Below are 21,033 nucleotides of genomic sequence, written 5' to 3'. Positions count from 1 at the left end.
TACTATTTTCTAATCCTCTCTCCCATTTGGCTTACAAGGGAACTCCTGAGATCATGAGAATGTTGTAGAGTGCTCAGGGCTCCTCTGGGAAACATTATCTTTTTCTCTCAAATAATTATAGTGAGAAAGTCTTGAGTCAAGTAAAGTTTCTGCTTTCACTTGATCATAACTTTATTCCTCTCCTTTGCTTGCTTTGTCCCCAAGGGGAGAATTTAAGGGCAAGCCTGGGCCAAGAATCAGTGAGCCTCTTTTGATTTAGAAGGCAGTGGTAAATTATATATATAATTTCATATGTATATAATTTCATAAATGAATACAGACAAAGGACACCATTTAGTCTGGATTTGTTGTGAATTTCACGAAAACAACGAAATAACATCTGTCTTACTTCTCAATTCCTCCAAGAGGAGTTACCAGGAAAGTTTGAGAAAAAGCTAGAAAGAGAAGGTAGAAAAATTAGCAACTATGGATAAGATATACATGATTTCTGATGCCTCTACATATAAGAAAAAAGAAGCTTATGCAAGAGACATGCTACTATGGAGATTAGCCACCTCTATAAATATCTGGGCTGGGAGTAATGGTTCCTGTGATGACAAAACCTCCTCCCCTTTTCTATGAATACAGCTTTCCCCTTTCTTAGTTTTCCTGCACCTGCTCTTGCCTATCTGACGATCAGAGACAGTACATAAATAACAATGGACTTAGTGCTGGCAGCTAGTAAACAGTACTTCAGTTGAGGTAACTATCTAAAAGTACTAAGTTGTATGGTTTTTACTCTTTTTTGGCCAGAAGAAGAAATGAATCCTCCATGTATAAAATCAAAGCACAGCAACACAATGTTTGAAAGTTTGTAAGATTCTGGTACCCTACCATCCAGCCATCTCTATTTTCCTACGCCGGAGTGACTTTAGCAAACCAAAGTTGTCTTTTTATGATAGACAGGACATGGAAAGCACAAGTTAGATGGGGAGATAAAGACTTCTAGTTTTACTTATGAAAACACTGGATAATTATTACCTCTCTATTGTTTATCAAGAGAGCCAATAAAATATGCCAACACTTCAGTCAAGTCATTACAGAAACTGGAATTAATAGGAATAACTGATGAATAGAAACACATCAGTCCTCAAAATACATTTAAATTTAAATTCTGTCTAAGAAATATGTACAGAAGAGAAATATTTTATCAGTCTACATCCAGGCAGAAAACTGATGGCACACTCAAACTGATGATTGAGGATAATTTAATAAATAGAACATTTACAAAGTTAAGGGAAAGGTTAAAAAAGATACAGTATTCCAGGGCTATTAATCATAGGGAGTGGTTACCACCCCTCAATCCAGGGAAGCAACCAGCTCACAGTCACTAGTGTAGAAAGAGTCAAAGGGACAAATACCTCAACTTATGTTTCTTTCTCTCTCATCTAAGTTTCTACTGATGTCAGAAAACAAAAGAGCCCACTGACCAAGAAGTTCAACCTCCTGGACACAGAGTACAAAGGAAGAAGGAGGGTAGATCTAAAGAGGATCTGCAGAGCCCTGGTGCATCATTGAACACAACTATAAAATAAAGTTATATTTTTTTTTGTTGGAACAATCTGTCTCCTCAAAAAAGCAATTAGTTTTATAGTAATTAATGTGTCTGAGCTATCTCTTTTGGGTATCTGTTTGAATGCAACTGTACATTAGATCTCCTAAGCCTCTGGTGATTTTATTAAAACAATTGGAATACAGAGCATTGTATGCTCAGATTAATTGGAGAAATGCTTTTTAGAACATTAATACAAAGGAAGGTCAATGTAAATGCATATTCCTTGTGCGTGTGAGTTGTTCCTCTCATAACACTAGATGTATAAAAATAAGAAGATAACTGTCTCTGTCTCCTGGGATGACTGAATGAAACCATCTGTATGAAGCATTTTGCAAAGAACTTGGCACAAAAAACAAACAGTACTTAGTAAATGTAATTCCTTTTTGCCACCGCCCCCAGCATCATCACCTGCAACTCCATTCTGACCTCTCACACAGACTAGAGAACTTCCTACTATGGAAAAATAATGTCTTACCTACAACTCTTTGTGTCACTAGTGCCTGGCCCAGCAAGCACTGTTCTAATAATGCTAGTTAATGAAAAAACAAGGAAAGCAGTCATATGCTATGCCAGATTGTACTATTGATCAGTAATTATTCATTCTCTTCCTCTCACTTCCCTATTAGAAGACAGTATCAGTCCATTCTGGCTGCTGTAACAAAATATCTTACAGTGCTTAATTTATAAACAACAGAAACTTATTGCTGACAGTTCTGGAGGCTGTCAAATCCAAGATCAAGGTTCCAGCAGATTCAGTGTCTAGTGAAAGTCCATTCCTCATAGACAGTAACTTCTAGCTTGTCCTCACATGGCAGAAGGGCAAGGGAGCTCACTTGAGCCACTTTCGTAAGAGTACTAGTTACATTCATGAGCATGGAACCCTCATGAATTAATCACTTCCAAATACCTCACCTCTAAATATTTTTACATTAGTTTTTAGGTTCTAGTGTGAGAATTCTGGAGTGAGGGGATCAACATTTAGACTATAGAGGGTATAGTCTCCTATGCCCTACCTAAGTGTTGGAAGTTGGCCTCATAGCATGCTCTGGCTACTGAAATACAAGCCAGTTTTGTATGGGGGGTTTAAGAGGCACAGCAAGTCTTTATGAGTCCTCTTTGCTCTCCTTTTCACACTGAAAACCTCATATTCTGGGATCAGAAGATTTGTGAACCAGACCAAAGTTGGATCCAGAGCCTGCTAACAGTGCTACATGAGCTGTTCCCAGACTCTGGAGCCTGAAGTTTTGTTTTGATAAGGCAAGAAAATTTGTGATTGTTTGTCGTGAATCAATAATATAAAAAAATCTAACTGATACAAAGGCTTAATATAATTATGACGGCATCCTAGACTGGGAACTGGGAATAACATAAGATTTGGAATCCATTTCATTGGAATTCAAATTTCAGCACTGACAACTGTTAAATGAATGATGCTGGTTAGACAAACCCCAGTATACTCTTCCTTACTGATTTACTATGACAATTAGAAATAGGACTTGAGAAGAACCTAACACAGTGTCTGGCACATAACAGGTCCTTGATAAATAAGAGAACTAATGCAATTAGTAATAATGAATGATAGAACTCTGCCCAATTATCTATGACTAAAGTGTCAAACCAGAAGTTGTTCATTTCAATTATTTCTTTAATTAACCTCAGGTAAATAAGATGGTGGGATCTTCACTCAAGTGAAGATCTAATAGAAAATCACAGTTTAAAATATACAATGTGTTCTTCATAAAACCTTCTAATATCTTTGAGCAGTCAAGAATATGAATCCCTGCTGTGGCAAAGAATAAGAATGCATTCTTTGTGAAGAAAAAAATCATTAAATTGCACCTTACAAACTAGTGATTTAAATTGTGATCAAATCCATCTTAGTTGGAAGGCCCCAGTTAATCCATTTACTGTGAACATTATTAAATAGTTATTAAATGCCTGTGTATAGTAAACAATTTCAAAGGTATAGTTTTGTTCACTGAGCTCCAAGAAAGTAAAAAACACAGAAATTACTAAATGTATCTACTAATTCCAGCATATGCACTTTCACAAAACAGAAGCATCATAATTACTGAAGCACAGAATTAGATTTTTGATTCATCAGAGAGGAATTGCGATAAAGTTGACTGCTGATGGACAATAAACAATTTATCTGAATTGTAAAATTTGGAGCAAAAATGTATTTAACACATGAGCTAAATTATCTGCCTTTCAAAACATAAGGAAAAATGCTATATAGAAAAAATATGTATAATCTGGTAGCCACTTTCTCAAGAACTCAATAAATTTAGTTTAGTATTTCCAAATCACATATAGAAAAAATGCTAAGGGTTTTGAAATGAAGATTCCTGGGCTCCCCCTAAAGCAAACTACTGATCAGAATCTTTGGGAATTTGGCCTGGGAATATGCGTTGTCAACAGATTCTTCACGTGATTCATGTGCACATTAGGGAACCAGTAATCAGTGCAAATCCTTGTGTAACCTTTGGCAGCTAACTTAAAAGTTTTAAAAGACAAAAGTCCAAACTGGTTTAGGCCATTGTATGCCCACAGATCAAGTGAAGGCAACAGTCTGGACCCGTGACTCTGGAATAGCTCCATGACTAAGTGAGTATCAGTCCACCAGCAGTACAAACTATGATTTTTATCACTTGGAAGCAAAAAGCTTGAAGATAATTCAACAGCACTGTGAAACTAACATACCATGGTGATTACTTCTTTTTTTTTTTTTTTGGTTTTTGGTACCGGGGATCAAACTCGGGTCCTTGCACTTGGCTTGCGCAGCAGGCGGCGAAACCACTGAGCTAAATCCCCGGCCCGGTCCGGGTGATTACTTCTTTTGTTGAGCATACATTGCCAAATTTCTCAGCCCTGCCACTCCTCTGGCACAAGTTTAGACAATCATTAATTACCAGCTTCTTGGGCTTAGATGCTAAAATCTACAAGTGGTGAGAGGGAAAGAAGGTTGATGATTAAGAATATTAATTTATGGAAATTTTAATTAATCTTCATTTTAAAACCCCAGAAACAAATCCAAGTCTCTTTTCCTATAACATAGTATAGAGAAAAACCTACTTTCATTTTCTAAGAAAATTGAATAAATAAAATGATAAAGGGGAAAGGAAATTGCTACTATAGTTTTATAAATTTTTGAACAGTTCTTGGAAAAAATAGATCATAAACCTATATACTGAATATAAAGCAAAGAACAATTGTAAGGACTGAGGAAATGTAAGATATATATCCAGCTTATATCCTTTAATGGGTATGTGTACCCAATACATATACCTAATATCCTTTAATGAGTATATGTACCCAATTCCTGTAGCTACTCTTTAACCTAAGGGAGTTAATGTTTATAGTAAAGAGCTTTTTATATCAGGAAGCAATGTAAAAATATAAGTGATATTATTAGCGTTGATAACAAAATTTATTCTATATGTATACTCCAGAATACAATGAACCAAATGCAGGCCATTGAGTTGCTTCTTCTGACAGAGACAAAGGAGACAAACTTGGAGTATGATTTATAAGGTCAGCTTTATCACCAGATGAAACTACGTGCATATCTTCTAAAATACTATCCAAAGTAAAAACCATGTAATAAGGTACATATGCAGAAAATCTAGGCTTTCTAGGCATTTTCCTTGAATTTCAGAAGAGACTTGCCCTTGGACTTTTGAAACATGCTGGAACTGTTGAGACTCTGAGGAAGGGATACTGCATTTTCATTTGCATGCAAGATAGTTGTATCATCTTGGGTGGAAATATGACCCCATGCTTCTTGAGGAATAAGTACGGTTAAGGATGTTTATTTGGTTATCAAGTTGACAAAGGGTAGGATATGATGATTAAGCTTGATTGTGTCAAGCTTGATTGGCTTGGTGCTGCCCAAGGGATTGGTGTAGCACATTTCTTTGTGTGTCTGTGTGGGTTGTGGAGGCATGACCTTGAGTACTGTATCTGGTCCTTCATCACTGCTCTGCTTCCAAGCTGCTACGAACATTTTTTTTAAAGCAGTTTTGCTGCTCCATGCCCTTTCACCCTGATGTCCTTACTTTGGAGTGTACTGATGTACTGAATCTCTTGAAACTATTAAATCTTTCCTCCTTTAAGTTGTGGGTCTTGAGCACTGTGTCTCACTGACTGGAAATCTGACTAATATAATATTTAACATAGTTTTAAAAATCATTTTTCTGGTATTAGCAATACATAGTATCTCTACAATGACACTTGCCCACTTTTTATTCTAGTAATCATTATCATCACTAAGACTGTGTTAACTGAATATTTGTGTCTCTCAAAAATCAAATGCTGGGCCAGGGATTTAGCTCAGTGGTTTTGCTGCCTGCTGTGCAAGCGTAAGGGCCAGAGTTCGATCCCCGGTACCAAAAAAAAAAAAAAAAAAAAATCAAATGCTGAAGCTTTAATTCCCTATCCCCTCAAAATGAAAGGCTATGGGAAGAAATTGTCAGTATGCAAAGCCAGAACACCTTCACTCTGCCCATGCCAATGGTCTCAGACTTCCAAAGCACACAAACTGTGTTTTTTTTTTTTTTTTTTAAGTAGAAGCCCAAACTGATCAAAATAGGGAAAACTTCACTCTATGAATGTTATTGAAAATTAATTCATATATACAAATTTGTCCTAAAAACCATAATGAGTTACCATTGTTACCACCACAGAAACAGAGAAGACACAGCTTCTACCTTGAGACATCCATGATCTTTTCAGACTAGAAAATATACAGTGCTAATAATGGAAAACACACACATATGACTGTTTCCAGGCACCTGTATATTTAAATAATAAAAATTACATGTACTCAAAAAACTGTCTGTATTTATGATGGATAATAAATATGCAGGTAGGGAGCAGTGAAAATATCTGAACAATTTTGCCTCCTGTCTTAAAAGTTCTACACCAAACTCTTACAAACACATTTCATAAATAAAAATCACAACACATCTATTGTTTTCTATTATGAAAATATTTATAGAAGCACATATCCAGGTATTATTAGCGCATACACAGTACAAATGTCCATTGTTCAAGGGCCAGATGTACCCATTAAACATGAAAGACCAAGCAGCTAATGCAGGACTTCAGGAAAGCCTTGCTGTAAGGGAAAGTTTTCTACAGAAGATCCATTTGAAAATCCATTTCACACTTCTAATTTAAAGCCAATTCAAATGTAATTTACTTTATCGGGGCCATTCATTTAGTAAGGGTCAGAAGTACAATCAATAGAGATGACAATTACTTAATGCTTATCAAAAGATAACCTGGTACCAATAGTGCTGAGCAAGAGGGAAAAAAAAAAGAAAAGAAAAACAGAACTGGAACTCAAATTGGAAACAATGGATATTACCATACAAACAGATCTTCTTTTAAACCAATATATTCTACAACAAAGCTTTTACTTATTATCCATCAAAGACAAGCTCATTTGTCATTCTACTTGAGTGCCCCAATATGTCATTCAAGGTTGATGATTTGACAGAGGTGAAACAATCATGTCTGGCACAAAATGTTAAACTTACCACTCTCATCATCTATATTGAACCTTCCAAGTCCGCTGCCATCCCTGATGGAGTACTGGATCTCTCCATCCCTCCCGGAGTCTTCATCCTGGGCAGTCACCTGCAGCACACTTGTTCCAATGCGTGAGTTTTCTTTTACAGATCCAACAACAGCAAAGTCTGGGAAGTAGGGGGTATGAAGGTTTTCATTGACATCCACAACTTCCACCTCAACAAAGGAAACAGATGACAAAGAAACAGGTCGTCCTTTGTCTTTGGCCCGAACTGTGAGGTTATAAAACTGTTGCTTTTCATAGTCAAGCTCTTTGCTCAGGCGGATGGCACCACTTGCTTTATCTATTTCAAATCTCCCATTATAATCATTTACCAAAGAATAACGCACTTGACCCCCTAATCCGAGGTCTGGATCTTGAGTTTCCAACCAGGCAATGACAGTGCCAACAGGGAGGTCTTCAAGAACCTTCACACTATAGCTACTCGGAATGAAAGCAGGGGAGCAATCATTTACATCATCCAGAAAAACCTTAAGGGTAACAACTGAAAATAGCTGTTGACCATTTTCTGCTTTGTCTCTGGCTTCTATTTTCAAGGAATAGTTTGCTTTGGATTCCCGGTCCAATTGGTCTGCAACATAAATGATTCCAGTTGAGCTATTGATGGCAAACTGCTGTGTATTTGTCAAAACTGAGTAAGTCACTTCACCATTGGAACCCAGGTCTTTGTCTCTGGCTTCCACCTGAATAATCTCAGTACCAATACTTGAACTTTCAAGAATGTTAACAGAGTAACTTTCTTGAAGAAAAATGGGGCTATTATCATTAGCATCCTCCACATTGATGGTTAGTAATCTCCACGAAGATTTCTGTGGATTACCCAAATCATAGATGGTGATATTAAGGAGATAGAGGTCTGTGTGCTCTCGATCCATGGGCATAAGGACTTTAAGTTGCCCAGTTTCCATATCAATGTTGAAGCAACTGTCAGTATTTCCATCAGATATTGTAAATAGCACCTTTCCATTAAAGCCAGAATCAGCATCATAAGCTTTAATATTCAGGATGTTAGCACCAACTGGAAGATTCTCTTTCACAGCCACGTCAGAAGGAAAGGATTTGTCAAAATGTGGTCCTTGCCTATTAACTGAATAAAAGTCAAGAAATCCATCTTCCAGATTCAGTTTCCCATTTGCTTTTGCCTTAATGAGTAGTTTTTCTGCCAGTTTCTGAGCCACACGAGTTTCTCTGCAACTGAAGCTCTTTGAAGACACTTTCCCATGGAGGACTGAAATGTTAATAGCCATGGGGTCTGCAAAATTCTCTCCATCGGTTGCTGTAATTCTCAGGGCAAAATTACCATTTTTAATGCCGGGATTCATCAGTGATTTTTTAAGCTGTAAAACACCAGAGTCTGGGTTTAAATAAAAGAAACCAAGTTCATTTCCAGAAATGATTTTGTACTTTACAAGTTCAAGTTCATCAATATCGATTGCTGACACAGCTGTGATGTGACCACCAACTGGAAAGTCATATGAAATAACTCCCTGACAAGCTACTTTTTCAAAGAGAGGGCTGTTGTCATTGACATTTCCTATTCGGATGGTCACATTTACTTCACTTTCATGTCGGTATGGTGAACCCCAGTCAGAGGCTCTGACAATGAATCTGTAAGTTTCTGGAGAAGATTCGAAATCCAATTCTTCAGTTGTGCTAATTACACCTGTAAACTGGTTAATGGCAAATGGTAACAAATTCAAGCTGGCAATACTGTAAGTGATGTATCCATTTTCTCCTTTATCCTTATCAGAAGCTGAAACTGTCAGAATGCTTGTTCCTACTGGAACACTTTCATTCACAAATGTATCATACAGAGCCTGCTGGAATTCTGGGGTATGGTCATTTGCATCTTCTATGCCAATGGTAACTTGTGCTTTTATATCTCCTTCTTTATTTGTCACCTCCAGCTTATAGACCTCCTTCTTAATAGTATTCAGTGGCTGTGATGTGACAATCAAACCTGACCTAGGATTGATTTTGAAGTGTACCGCATCCTCACCAGGAGACAATTTGTATTCCACATCCAGAGATTCAGGATTTAATTTTACTACAGCAACCACAACACCAGGAGGGGAAAATTCACTTATGTTGACATCATACACTTCTTTTTCAAATCTAACAGGGACAGTGTCCCTTTTGGGGTTGGCAATGTGGACTATCTTTAGTGCTGAAAACTTTTGAGGTGACCCTTTGTCTTTTGCTTGAAGAGTGAGGTTGTAGCCATAGGAAAAGCTTGCCCAGTCAACTTGTTTCCTCTCCTTGATCTTGTATTCATTCATCCACTTTCCTTCCTTAGCCAGGAAGAACTGATCTAAAGGATCTCCAGCCACAATGGAAACAGACTCAATCTCTCCATTGGCCCCCTCATCTAGGTCATCAACTGTCACCACTGCATATGTCGGCTCTTTGTCCACTGAAAAAGGAACATGAGTGACTACCTGGATCGTTGGGGCATGCTCATTTATACGTTCAATGTGAACATAAAGCTTTGCAGTACTGCTCACTCCATTGTTGCCATAGAGTTTCATTCCTCGGTCCACAGCTAAAATTTCCAGATCATACCTGTTCTTTTCATCATAATTTAATCGTCCACTTAAAGAGATGACACCACTTGTGGGGTGAACTGAAAAGAGATCAACTTTGTTTTTAAAGTAATAGTAGAATTCGCCATTAGAACCAATATCAGCATCTGTTGCTGTCACCTGAGCAACACTAGTCCTTAGAGGTGTGCTTTCTGCTATTGTAACAGAGTACGTTGTGGGTGAAAACAGAGGCCTCAGATCATTCATGTCTAAAACCTGGATATTCACTTTGGTCCATGCTTCCAGATCTTCTCCTCTGACAGAACCTTTTACTATCAATAAATAATTGTCCTGAATTTCCCTATTCAATATGGCAGAATTCCCACCTTTAGTTCTTATTCTGAGAAAACAGAAATCTGCAATGATGACTTCTTCTGCTTTGAAAAAGCCTTCCTCGTCTCCGGACACTATTCTGTATTTGATATCCCAGGACAAATCTATTAAGGTGATGCCCATTCTGCTCTGGCTGTTGATGTAGGTCCTTGCTGCAGAATTCTCATATACTGTAGCATTATAAATGGAATGTGTGAAGTGAAAGCCCAGGGGTCCTGTCCCTGGTAGCCCCTGGGAGACAGTGGCCAAAAGCTTGAGAAGCAGGAGGATGAAGCAAGAAGAAGGAGATCGTGTCCCCACACAGTGTCCCATAATTACATCCATCACATCATACTTCCATCCTGGAGGAGAAAAAAACAGAGAGAGAGAGAGAGAGAGAGAGAAAAGATAAATTAACCTGGAAGAGAGTGGAAAAAGGAATAGAAAATAACTGTTACAAAATAGTGCTTTTTAAAAATTTGATTTCAAAAATAAATTCATTAAAACATGAATATGAGAAAAAACGAAAACCTCACCACTACTAGATTATAAGGAATTGAAAATCACTAGAATTTAACCTTACCATATTTGAACTTTTTAAGCAACACTTTTACATTGCTGATAGGATTGTTCATTGGTGGAAGATATTTTTATATTCTGAAGGTCAATTTAGAAATACACAGTGAAGGATTTAGGTGCATTTATCTTTGACTTACAATTGTCTTCCATGTAATTAACCTATGAAAATACTTAGACATATGTTCATTATAACAGTTAAAATGTAAAAACTGAGAAGGTGTGAAAGAACTATCAACAAAGGATCAAATAATTCATGGTATCTTGTGAAAGAACTATCAACAAAGGATAAAATAATTCATGGTTTCCTCTTCCTCTTCCTCTTCCTCCTCCTCCTCCTCCTCTTCCTCTTCCTCCTCCTCCTCCTCCTCCTCCTCCTCCTCCTCCTCCTCCTCCTCCTCCTCCTCCTCCTCCTCCTCCTCCTCCTCCTCCTCCTCCTCCTCCTCCTCCTCTTCTTCTTCTTCTTCTTCTTCTTCTTCTTCTTCTTCTTCTTCTTCTTCCTTGTACTGGGGATCGAACTAGGGTCCTTCTGCTTGTGAAGCAGGCGGCAGAACCACTGAGCTAAATCCCCGGCCCCTCATGGTACATTCTTAAAAAATATCATGCAACCATTCAAGATACTGATAAAAATGTTTATTTTCAGATGGATTAAAATGTAATGCTAAGTGAAGAAAAGCTCATCAAGCAGTATAGCTGGCATGATCCTATTATTATTTAAACAGCTATGTGTACAACTGTAACTTTATATTTTGAAAGGGTTAACTCTTCGAAGATTTGGAGGAACATTTGTGTTTTTAAATTTTACCTCCATAAACATTGTTCAGCAATGGTGACATCATTACTTTTATAGATTTTTTTATAGAAATGCGTCAAGGTATTATCATCTTTTATTTTGCTTATTTTAAAACTATTCAACATTTTTGTATAAGTCAATGCTATGAGAATGAATAAGGCACCAGGTAACACAGCTGAGAGGACAATCCCCAATGAATTGCATAGCCTCTCAGGGGATTGTGCTGCTCAGAATAAGGGAGGTAACTGATTGTGCATAAGAAAAATTTAAGGAACTGCAAGAGGTACTTCCAATTATTTTCATCAGTGACCATTAAATTTTGACAGTTTTATGACCACGCAGATTAAAAGATGAAAACATCTCCCTATTTTAAGCAGTAAAATTGTTTATATCTTTAAAACAGGAGGGAGGAGGTGGGAGGGGTTACTTAACAAGAAATAAGTAAGTCTATTTATACCCTGATAGCTCATGTTTTTAGAGTCTCCGAATTTGAGCTCTGACACAAAGAAGCCATACTCTGCAGGCCCCTGGCCTTTCTCTCTTCCTTTTCTGTGGGACATGTAAAGATGGAGAGGATGGGAAATGAATCCTTCTGAAGGTACACAATGACTTACACACAATGCCAGTTTTTCCCATCTTGATATATTTAATTTTCACAACAATCCTGAGCAATATGTTATTATAATACCTAACTATATGTTAGAATAAATGAAGGTCAGAAAATTTAACCTTTTGGGTTGGGATATTTGCCCAAGCAACATACCCCAGGAAGTAAGTGGTAAAACACTATCTTAGACCCTGAGCTTTCTTACTCCAAAATCAATGCTTTTCATCATTATAGCATCAGTCTCTCTAAATTTCTTGTAATTAAGATTGCAAATTAAGGCTCCTTGAAGCACATATGATATTATTTAATTCTACTGAACTAGTCAACAAGTATCATTGATGGGAAAGCATAAGAGCTATTCAACTTCTATATCCGGTTACCTCCTTCCTGGTTTTAAATTAGTTCCAAGTATTGCCTGTAGGTTAAAATGGATCCCTTCCAGAAATTAGCATGTTAAAACATAACAAGATATTTTTGTAAGGTATAAGTAGTTTTAAATCCAAGGTTTGCAAGGCACATATTATTACAGCCTTTTTGTAGATAAGAACATCAAACTTCCTTTACTAGTAGTATAGTCTGATGGCTAGGGATTTAGCTCAGTGGTCCCGCTGCCTGCCTCACAAGCGCAAGGACCCGAGTTCAATCCCTGGTACCAAAAAAAATAATAATAATTCTAACTAGTAGTATATTCTGAATTAGAATTCAGGTTCCCTCCTGAGCCCACAAGGATTCCCCATTTCTTTTCAGCTCTGCCTTTCAAGATGCTCTCATAACAGGAAACCCTGGGCATATATATACTGGCTTACAACTGGGAATGAAATATGCCTTACTGATGTCATCTGCTGAGTATCTAGCCTACAATAAATAGCAGGTAGAGAATCCAGCTTTAATATGATGATCTCATAGGCAGAACGGAAAGTAAAAATGAAAAGTAAAAAAAGGAATTCTTTCCACAAAAGAAATTATTTTCACATGCATCTCCTCTCCCTGTCCTTGAGAAATGTCTCAGATGCTGAGTATGTGAACCAGGAAGACTGGCACCAGCTCAGGGAACTGGGGCAAAGGTCAAGGCAGGTGGCAGCTAGCAATCCTGCTCAGTAGCTTCCCAGAAAGACATGGTTGGGCCACTGCTCATTTTAGAGGAAATTGAATAAGAAAATGATATACATGCAGGGGATTTTTGGTATGCAGTAGGTTTGAATGCCTACCTAGAAGAATAGAGAACCCCACAGGGCTAGTGCAAATGAAGGTTCCTATTTAGTGGAGCATGTTCAGATGAAATACAAGAGTAATCCACCTCTCTTTAGTGTTCCCAGATGTAAACTAGCAGAGGGTTTAATGATATTCCATATGGCTCAATACACTCTTTTTTCTTCATCTGAAAATGGTCCAAAACAGTGGAGGTACATTTAGTTTAAAGTTGGCTATAATCATGGTAGAGGGAGTTAGGCTCTTATAAGGGAATGTAAAGGCCTAGTTACATCCTTTTAAAGTAAAACACTAGGAGGACCCTTAGTGCTCCAGAGAAATACAAATTCAATTTCTGCTTCATTTCCCATTCGTCATTTTTAGCTTCAAAGTCTGCCTGTGAGAACAATCCAGAGTTCACAGCCATCAGAGAGGAAAATCCCTCAATGATCAAACAGTTCATCTGAACTTTCCCGAGTCTATTACCTCTCCACATCCTGAGCCCCCACTAAAGGAAACCAATAGGAGGATCCACATTTGTGTATCATTCTATTCCTGGCCTCCAGTGATAAAGCACTGACTACCTAGGAGGCAGATAATACTGTTTTACTCAATAGAACCAGAAGGCAGAAATCTTTAGTAGGTCTAGTACGCAAATTTCTCAAAATAAGCTCATTTTATATCAGGATACAAATCTAGAAGTTATACAGGTTAAAAGTAGCCTTAAAGATCATGTGGTCTAATCTCCTTGGTTTATAAATGAGGAAACTAAGGCCTATGTAATGAAAACATTTCTCTACTACTTCGTCTCAGGTCTCCCACAGTTCAGAGCAAATCTTAAACTATAATATGAGTCAATTAAATTAGTGTCTACTGAGTTAAGGTAACAATTTTAGAATCGTGGTTCATCATCATTTTGGAGTAATTTTCATGCTTAGATATCTTATTACTCTCCTGGCACAACTCTCTAACTCCCTTCAAAGCAAAAAATGCTGCTACAGTATGAAAAAACATCATTCAATTTAATTATTTAAAAATTGATACTTTTGCAGACTGATTTTTCTTTCAGCAAGATACATGGCTGGAGTTTTATTTCTTATAATGCAGAACGAATGGTTTTAAATACAAATTGAATGTACTTCAAAAAAAGCTTAAATTGAATAGTCCTGTACTAAAGTTTAAATTTAACTCAAAAAAAAGGAGCAAGACTAAATGTGTCAGCTTCATTTGTTAAAACCAAAGTACCTCATATTTCTTTTATGTCATTATTTCTGCATAAGGAAAAAAACTCTATCTAGTACAAATTATACCTTGCAATGTTTCTATTGTTTTGGAAAATCCATAAGTGCTAAAAGTCAGGAATTTGGTACGATTTTGCAAAGTACATACTAGAATAAAACTTTACCTTCTTTTTCAGCATTCCAAAATAACTTTAGAGTAAAAAAAAAAAATAGTGCTTTTTTCTTATTGAAGTTAAACTGTTTGTGAAACCAATGTGATAGTTACAGAGTTTTAGATGCTTTGCACTTTGATTTATGTTACTGCTTCTGGATTATTTTGAAGAAAGCACTTACCTCTCAACCTCAGAGCCTATTTTCTACAACCTAAGAACATGATCAATAATTTTTACACAATCTCCAAAGAGATCATTAAGCCATCAATCTTTGAGACATTTATTTTTCAGAGGTGGTTCTCATGTGCCTCCTCATTCTGCCTTTTTTGCTATTACCGTGGGTCTTGGTGTGGGACTCAGAAAGGCATGCAGATTTTTCTTTCCAGGGGATGAATAAATACCAGTGACCTTAGGGACAAGGGATAGCAATCAGTGAGGTCAAGTGTCAGGGACAGCCTTGACTCCACAGCTGCCTGTGCTTGTGTGGTTGGTAACCTGGTGACATTGTTTTCTGCCACCATAGAACATGCGTTTACAGTTGAGTTAAACAGTTGAGGCTTCAGAACAGGGAAAAAAAGGCTTCTGAGAAGAATATTCAATTTTCACTCTAACTCCTCCTATGTTATATATGTCTAATGGGTTTGTTAGCCAGAGAGAAAGGATAAGCAGGAAGGATGGGATGATAGGCTTAAAACAAAGAACAAGATGAATACATGAGGAATTTCCTTTTAAAGGCATCCTTGATGAGATGACTTGTGTTCAAAATCCAAATAGAAGGTCCGCTGCTGCTCAGGTTTGGGCTGACCTAGCAGTCACCTGAACAAAGACAGTACGTTACTAAAGGACACACACTTTGGCATCTGACTGCCTGGTACGAATAGCAACTGTGTCACTTACAAGCCACAGAACCTTGGGCAATTTATTTAACCTCCCAGCACAATGTTTTGTACTTCTACAAAAGGAAAAGCAACAGTGCCTACCAAATGGGATTTGAGTTCATAAATCCAAAGCACAAAAAACAGTTCGTGACACCTCATGAATATATACTTGTTTACTGTTACTATCATTAACTAAGGCAAACTTTAGAGTACACAAAATCTGTGAATCTTAAGAAAGGAAATTCACAATCTACTCCACAGTTTCATTTCCAATAGTGCAAGCACTTCAAGGGTAAAATGAAAGATGTTTTCTCTTTACTAAAAGCAAAAACGTGATTATTCTATTATTCTACTATTCTATTTCCCCAAAGGTCAGAGAAAGCTCAGTTGAATCCAGGTTTTGCCACTTATAGCCTTGGTGCCTGAGCTAATATTTAAAAGCTTCTTAAGTCTCAGTTTCTTTACTTGTAAAATGGGGACTAGAAGAGTAATCAAGGTCAAGTGAAAGCCTTAGCTACTGTCTGGCATACAGTCCATGTTACATAAATATAAAGTGACATTATGATTACTTAAGTGTTGAGAAGACACAAAATGGAAAGGTAGCAAAAAATGGCTCAAGGATAAAGGATCCAGGTGATCTTTCCCTAACAGGAAAGCCTCCCTTCCACAGATCACAGACATGTGCCTGGGGTTGAGATCAGTGTCAAAGAGTTCTGCGTATTGTGACAGAGAGCAATTGCCACAGCTCTGAAATTATTCCCATTCCTGCAAGTACACTGTGAAACACAGAAAGGTGCAGCAGCCTTGGGGAGCTACTCCTCAGACCTGATATTTAATTCCTGGGGAGTCAGAGCAAGATTTCTCCTTGTGATGATGAGTCCCAGAACAGCCAGATACTGCTCAGTCCTATCTTCTGGAGCAGCCTATTCTGACACCATTCAAATTACCATTCTCATGGCACTATTTTATGTTATGGGTCCTTGCTTCGGAAATCAGTTATAGACTATCTGTATGACACACTTGGGAATAAGTTGTACTCTCCACCTCATCCTAATTGTTGCTTGAAAAGAAGAAAAATATTTACCCCATGTCTCTCTCTCTTTTCTATATGAGCATGTTTTAATACAAACCACTGTAGCTACAGACTGTATAGGATAAGATAGCAGGAATTTGGTTCACAATTCTAGTTATGCAATTATTACTCAGATTATATAATGATGTGTTGCACCAAAGCCATTTAAATTCTCTGAGTTTTACAGCCAGAAGGCTCATAAAGTTTTCTAGTTCAGCAGTCTAATTTTACCACCAAGGAACCTGATCAAGATGGGTTAAGCAATAATGGACAAAGTCACACAGTTTGCCAATGAAAGACCTAAAATTGGACCTCAGGTCTCCTCTGTGAATTTGATTCAGATACAGCTCTAGTCTCTTTCAAGAATTCAGACCTGTACCCATCTCCATCTCCAAGTTTTAATTATCTTCTAATGTTTAGCAACCTATTCTCTGAAGCTCTTTCAGTGGTGCCCCACCTGAAGTGAGATTACACTTTACAGGGTATCAGCAACACCCTAGGATTTGTTAAAGCTCAAGTGGCTGGGATCCACCCCAGAGATTCTGATTCTGTTGTTTTGGGATAAGGTGATTCTGAGAATTTAAAATTCTACAAGTTCCCAGGAGATGTTGGGAACATCTTAAAAATATGTCTTGAGAACCACTGTTTTAAACTTTGTGTTTTACCTATATGGGCTTCCCTAGTAGCACATTCTTTCTTGTAATACAGTTACTTATAATTGTCTCTAAGTCACATCCTGGACTGCCAGCTCCCAGGAGGACAGTTCTAGGCCTTATTTCTTCTTATATTATCCTACAAAGGGCTTTGAAAAGGCAAAAATTTAACTAATTTTTAAAATGGAATTGGGCTAGTCAGCGTACACCAGTACTTAATAGCACATTCCAGAGAGAAGACAGAAATGAGCATCAGAGTAATTATCAATATAATCATAAAACTTGGGGGGTTTGGGGAAAGGGCTAGTCCACCATTTCCTAAAATATGTTCTATAACACTAATTGTAGAGATGTGAATAGGTATGCAACAAAAAAACACTTTAAAAAACAATGGTTGAAAAGACAGTGAAAGATTTCTTAATATAGAATTTCTTGGCAGCCATTAACATGCTCCAAAATAAACCTTCCTCATCTCCCATCTTTAGTTACCTCTAATAATTTACCCTACACTGTTATCTCCATATGAAATCACAGTATATAGTCAGGATTCAATAAATATAGTAACATATTGTTTAATGATGGTGAGTATTCCGAGAAGTGCAATTGTGAGACAGGGTAAATGTGAGATATATGAAAATGCTACTGGCATAACAAAGAAGAGTGTTTTTCAGTAAATTTAATTTTTTAAGTGGAAAGACTACACTGTAAAATAATGACATAAGTATAGCTTCATAAACACATAAACCAGTAACTTGTCAATGAATACTAAACATACGAACAAGTAACATAGCCATTATCATCATCATCAAATACTACACATGTACATAACTATCAATGCTATACATTTATCCAAGCACCAAAACGTTAGGTTTGTTTACACAGCATCATGACAAACATGAGAATAATATACTACACTGCAACTTTACGATGGCAGAGATGTCACTAGGTGACAGGAAATTTTTATCTCCATGATAATCTCATGAGACTATTGTCATATATGAGGTCCATCAGTGATAAAATCATCATGATGCAGTACATGACTGCCCTTGGTATATACACAAATACACTACATAAATTGTGATTCCAGGTGATATAAAAAGGACAATTTCTAAAATACATTTGATTATAAATTCTTCACTATCTCCCTCAACACACAGCTGCAGTACAGTAGGAGAAAATATTTTGTGGTATACAGTTGAGGAAACACTGACGGATTCCAAGCTAAATACTGTGCCTCAGACAGAATTAATATGAGAAAAGGAAAAAATGGAAACAAAGTCCTTGTAAATAGGGAGGGGTGGAGGGGTTGAAGGGAGGGTAGAGGAATGGGGAAAAAATAAGAACCAAGATAGATTATATACCGGTACAAATTTCCAATGATGAATGTCATTACATTGTATAACTAAAATGTACCTATAAAATTGATTTAAAAAATACTGTGCTTCAGACAAGTCAAGCAGCTTCTTGAGAACTTTTGGAGGTGGGTGTAATTCCAGGGTTCTTCAGGTTACTTCATTATTTTTACTCTGTGATATGTCACAGGCTGTGAATCCTCATTTTAACTAAGTTGAGAGTTAGCCCTGAAGAAACTGTTCTAACGTTTGTCATATAAACCTACATTTCAACTAAGGAATGAGATAAGTGCTCCAAAGTTTATTATCCTACTTACTTTTCCCATTAAAAACAAATATATAAACAAAGAAAAAGCAGAATTTGTACAGTTCTGTGAGCTACAAAGACTGGCATGCGGGAAGAACTTTGTAGAATAATTTATATATTTTCACAATTTTTATATCTAGTTTTACTTAGTCAAAGCTCAAAAGCACTTTGCCATAGCAAAAATACCCTGAGATTCAAAACTTAATGCCAATTTCATATTTCATCCTTCTCTGGAAAAACTCTGCTCTTATACCGAGTCCCATGTCTAAGCAGGACTTTATAAGCAAGCTGAGTATTTGATTTACAGGGATATAGTATCAGCATCTGTCATTCTGCATAGTGAAACACAATCCCAAACCAGAGCCCCCATAGATCCTGCCAACCACCCAAACAGACCATTACCCAAACCCAACCTTTTAATTATAATACTACTGTAAATTCTAACTTTTTCCAGTGGTCCAAATCTTTCTGTTGTCTAAAAGTGGTCTCTCGGGAGGAAAGTCAGTCAGCATGAACCAAGCGTAATTCAAGTTGGTTCTAAGAAAAATGGAAGATCCAGCCACACAGCGGCGGTGTTATGAATACCCTCCTTTATTTTCTCCCCAGGTGCTGGAAATATTTCCATACAACACTGGTTAATGTCAAGTATCATTTCATCAGTAAATGCTTCAAATTTAGAGGTAATTCAACCAGGGGCTATCAGAAGGAAAGATTAGCATGTTGTTCAAGCCTTTTAAAAATCATTTCTCCCTCTGGAGAAAGAAATTCATCATGATGTAAGAGAAAAAAAATGTATGGGTAGGATATAATTTGTTCCTGTGCTTGGCTGTTTGAGAAAATGTTCCAGAAAAGTGCACAATTTCGATTTTTCTCTGGTGAACCTTGCTGACAGAAACCAAAAGGTAAATGCATTAGTATTCTCTTACGCTCAAGTTAAAAACAAAAAAACCCCTTTTGTAGTAACAGTATTTACTCTGTAATAAAGCGAATAATCTGGTAGTGTTTATTATTGAAAGGAGGAAAGAGTCCATTTTCTAAGGATCACATCTTTAAATAGCATTATTTAAAATAGTCAGAGGCACAGTGCAGTTGGGGGAAAGGTGTTCTGCAAACCCTCTGTCTGCTATATTCTAACACAATGGATCTCTACTGTTCGCCGAAGTCCCTAGCATCTGCCATATTTCCAAAAGTTAGTCTTTCTTTATTCAACCCAACTACCATTCCCTTTTCAAAGTGAATCTGGAGCTACCTATGCTGCACCTCTTTCCTGCTAAGGAGAGAATGGATCTGCAAGGCAAAAAGAAAGCTGCCACAGACTGGGGAGGACTGGGCAGGTACAGAACTCTAACTAGTGAGGTAAGAGGGTATCAGGAGTTCCTTTGCAAAAGAACTGGAACTTCAAAGGAGGATGTGGTAACTGATAAAATATTTTAAAGTTCTTCAGGAGTTCTTGCAAATATAATCCAATTCCCAATTTTCCCAAGGTTACACATAGCACCAGGTCATGCCCTGAGTAAAGCAAACCACAGACTTTTCTGAAAGTGCTTATCTATTTAACCAATTGTTCCCCCAGAATATAAGGCAGTGACACTGAGTTCACACATGGTAGGGAACCAATATATAATTGCTAAATACATCCAATAAGACAAGTTGGGTATATACCCAACTCTCCACAATAGGTAAATTCTGCATTTTATGTGGCCTCAGGAAGTTGTAAAGTGGTCAAATGGGGTGAGAATCTTGCAAGAAATTAAGAACTCATATTAAACAAATGACTGAAACTATCTCAGGCAGTAACACACCTGAACTTAAAAAGAGAAAAAGATGACTATACTAAGGTGAACACACTGTGGTGCAAAGTAGAAATTATAACATAAGAAAAAGTGAAGATTATTTGGAACTAGGTACCAAAAAGCATTCCTAGGATTTAAAACTGCTTGCACGTAGGTCAATAAATGCTGTCTACAAGTTTGCTGACAGTTCAGAAATCTTGTCAGTGTTGTCTCTTCACATTGCCATCACTGACAGGTGTGTCTTAGCAGACCGGCAAAATGCAAATTTGGTTTTTCAGCTTTCCCATACTCCCTATTAAGATTATTTATTATTGACTGATGTGTTTATGCCAATGTT

The 21,033-nt window shown here is 37.2% G+C and overlaps 1 protein-coding gene across 7 annotated transcripts in view; it reads right to left on the bottom strand.

Annotated features, from left to right (window-relative positions):
• The window catches only part of Fat3 (FAT atypical cadherin 3), a 651,224-nt gene that overhangs the window by 505,289 nt on the left and 124,902 nt on the right, over window positions 1–21,033 (bottom strand). For all 7 annotated transcript variants that reach the window (XM_013069628.3, XM_013069629.3, XM_004838019.3 and 4 more), the window contains exon 2: window positions 7,138–10,446. In XM_013069628.3, coding sequence (XP_012925082.2) covers window positions 7,138–10,429 — 3,292 coding nt within the window. In that variant the 5' untranslated portion in view covers window positions 10,430–10,446. The remainder of the gene's footprint in view (window positions 1–7,137; window positions 10,447–21,033) is intronic.

Source organism: Heterocephalus glaber, unplaced genomic scaffold, assembly GCF_053883595.1.
Source record: "Heterocephalus glaber isolate CG9 unplaced genomic scaffold, H.glaber_assembly_v1.0 deba00001429, whole genome shotgun sequence".
NCBI classification, from domain to species: Eukaryota; Metazoa; Chordata; class Mammalia; order Rodentia; family Bathyergidae; genus Heterocephalus; species Heterocephalus glaber.
This window is presented reverse-complemented; position numbering and strand designations above follow the sequence as displayed.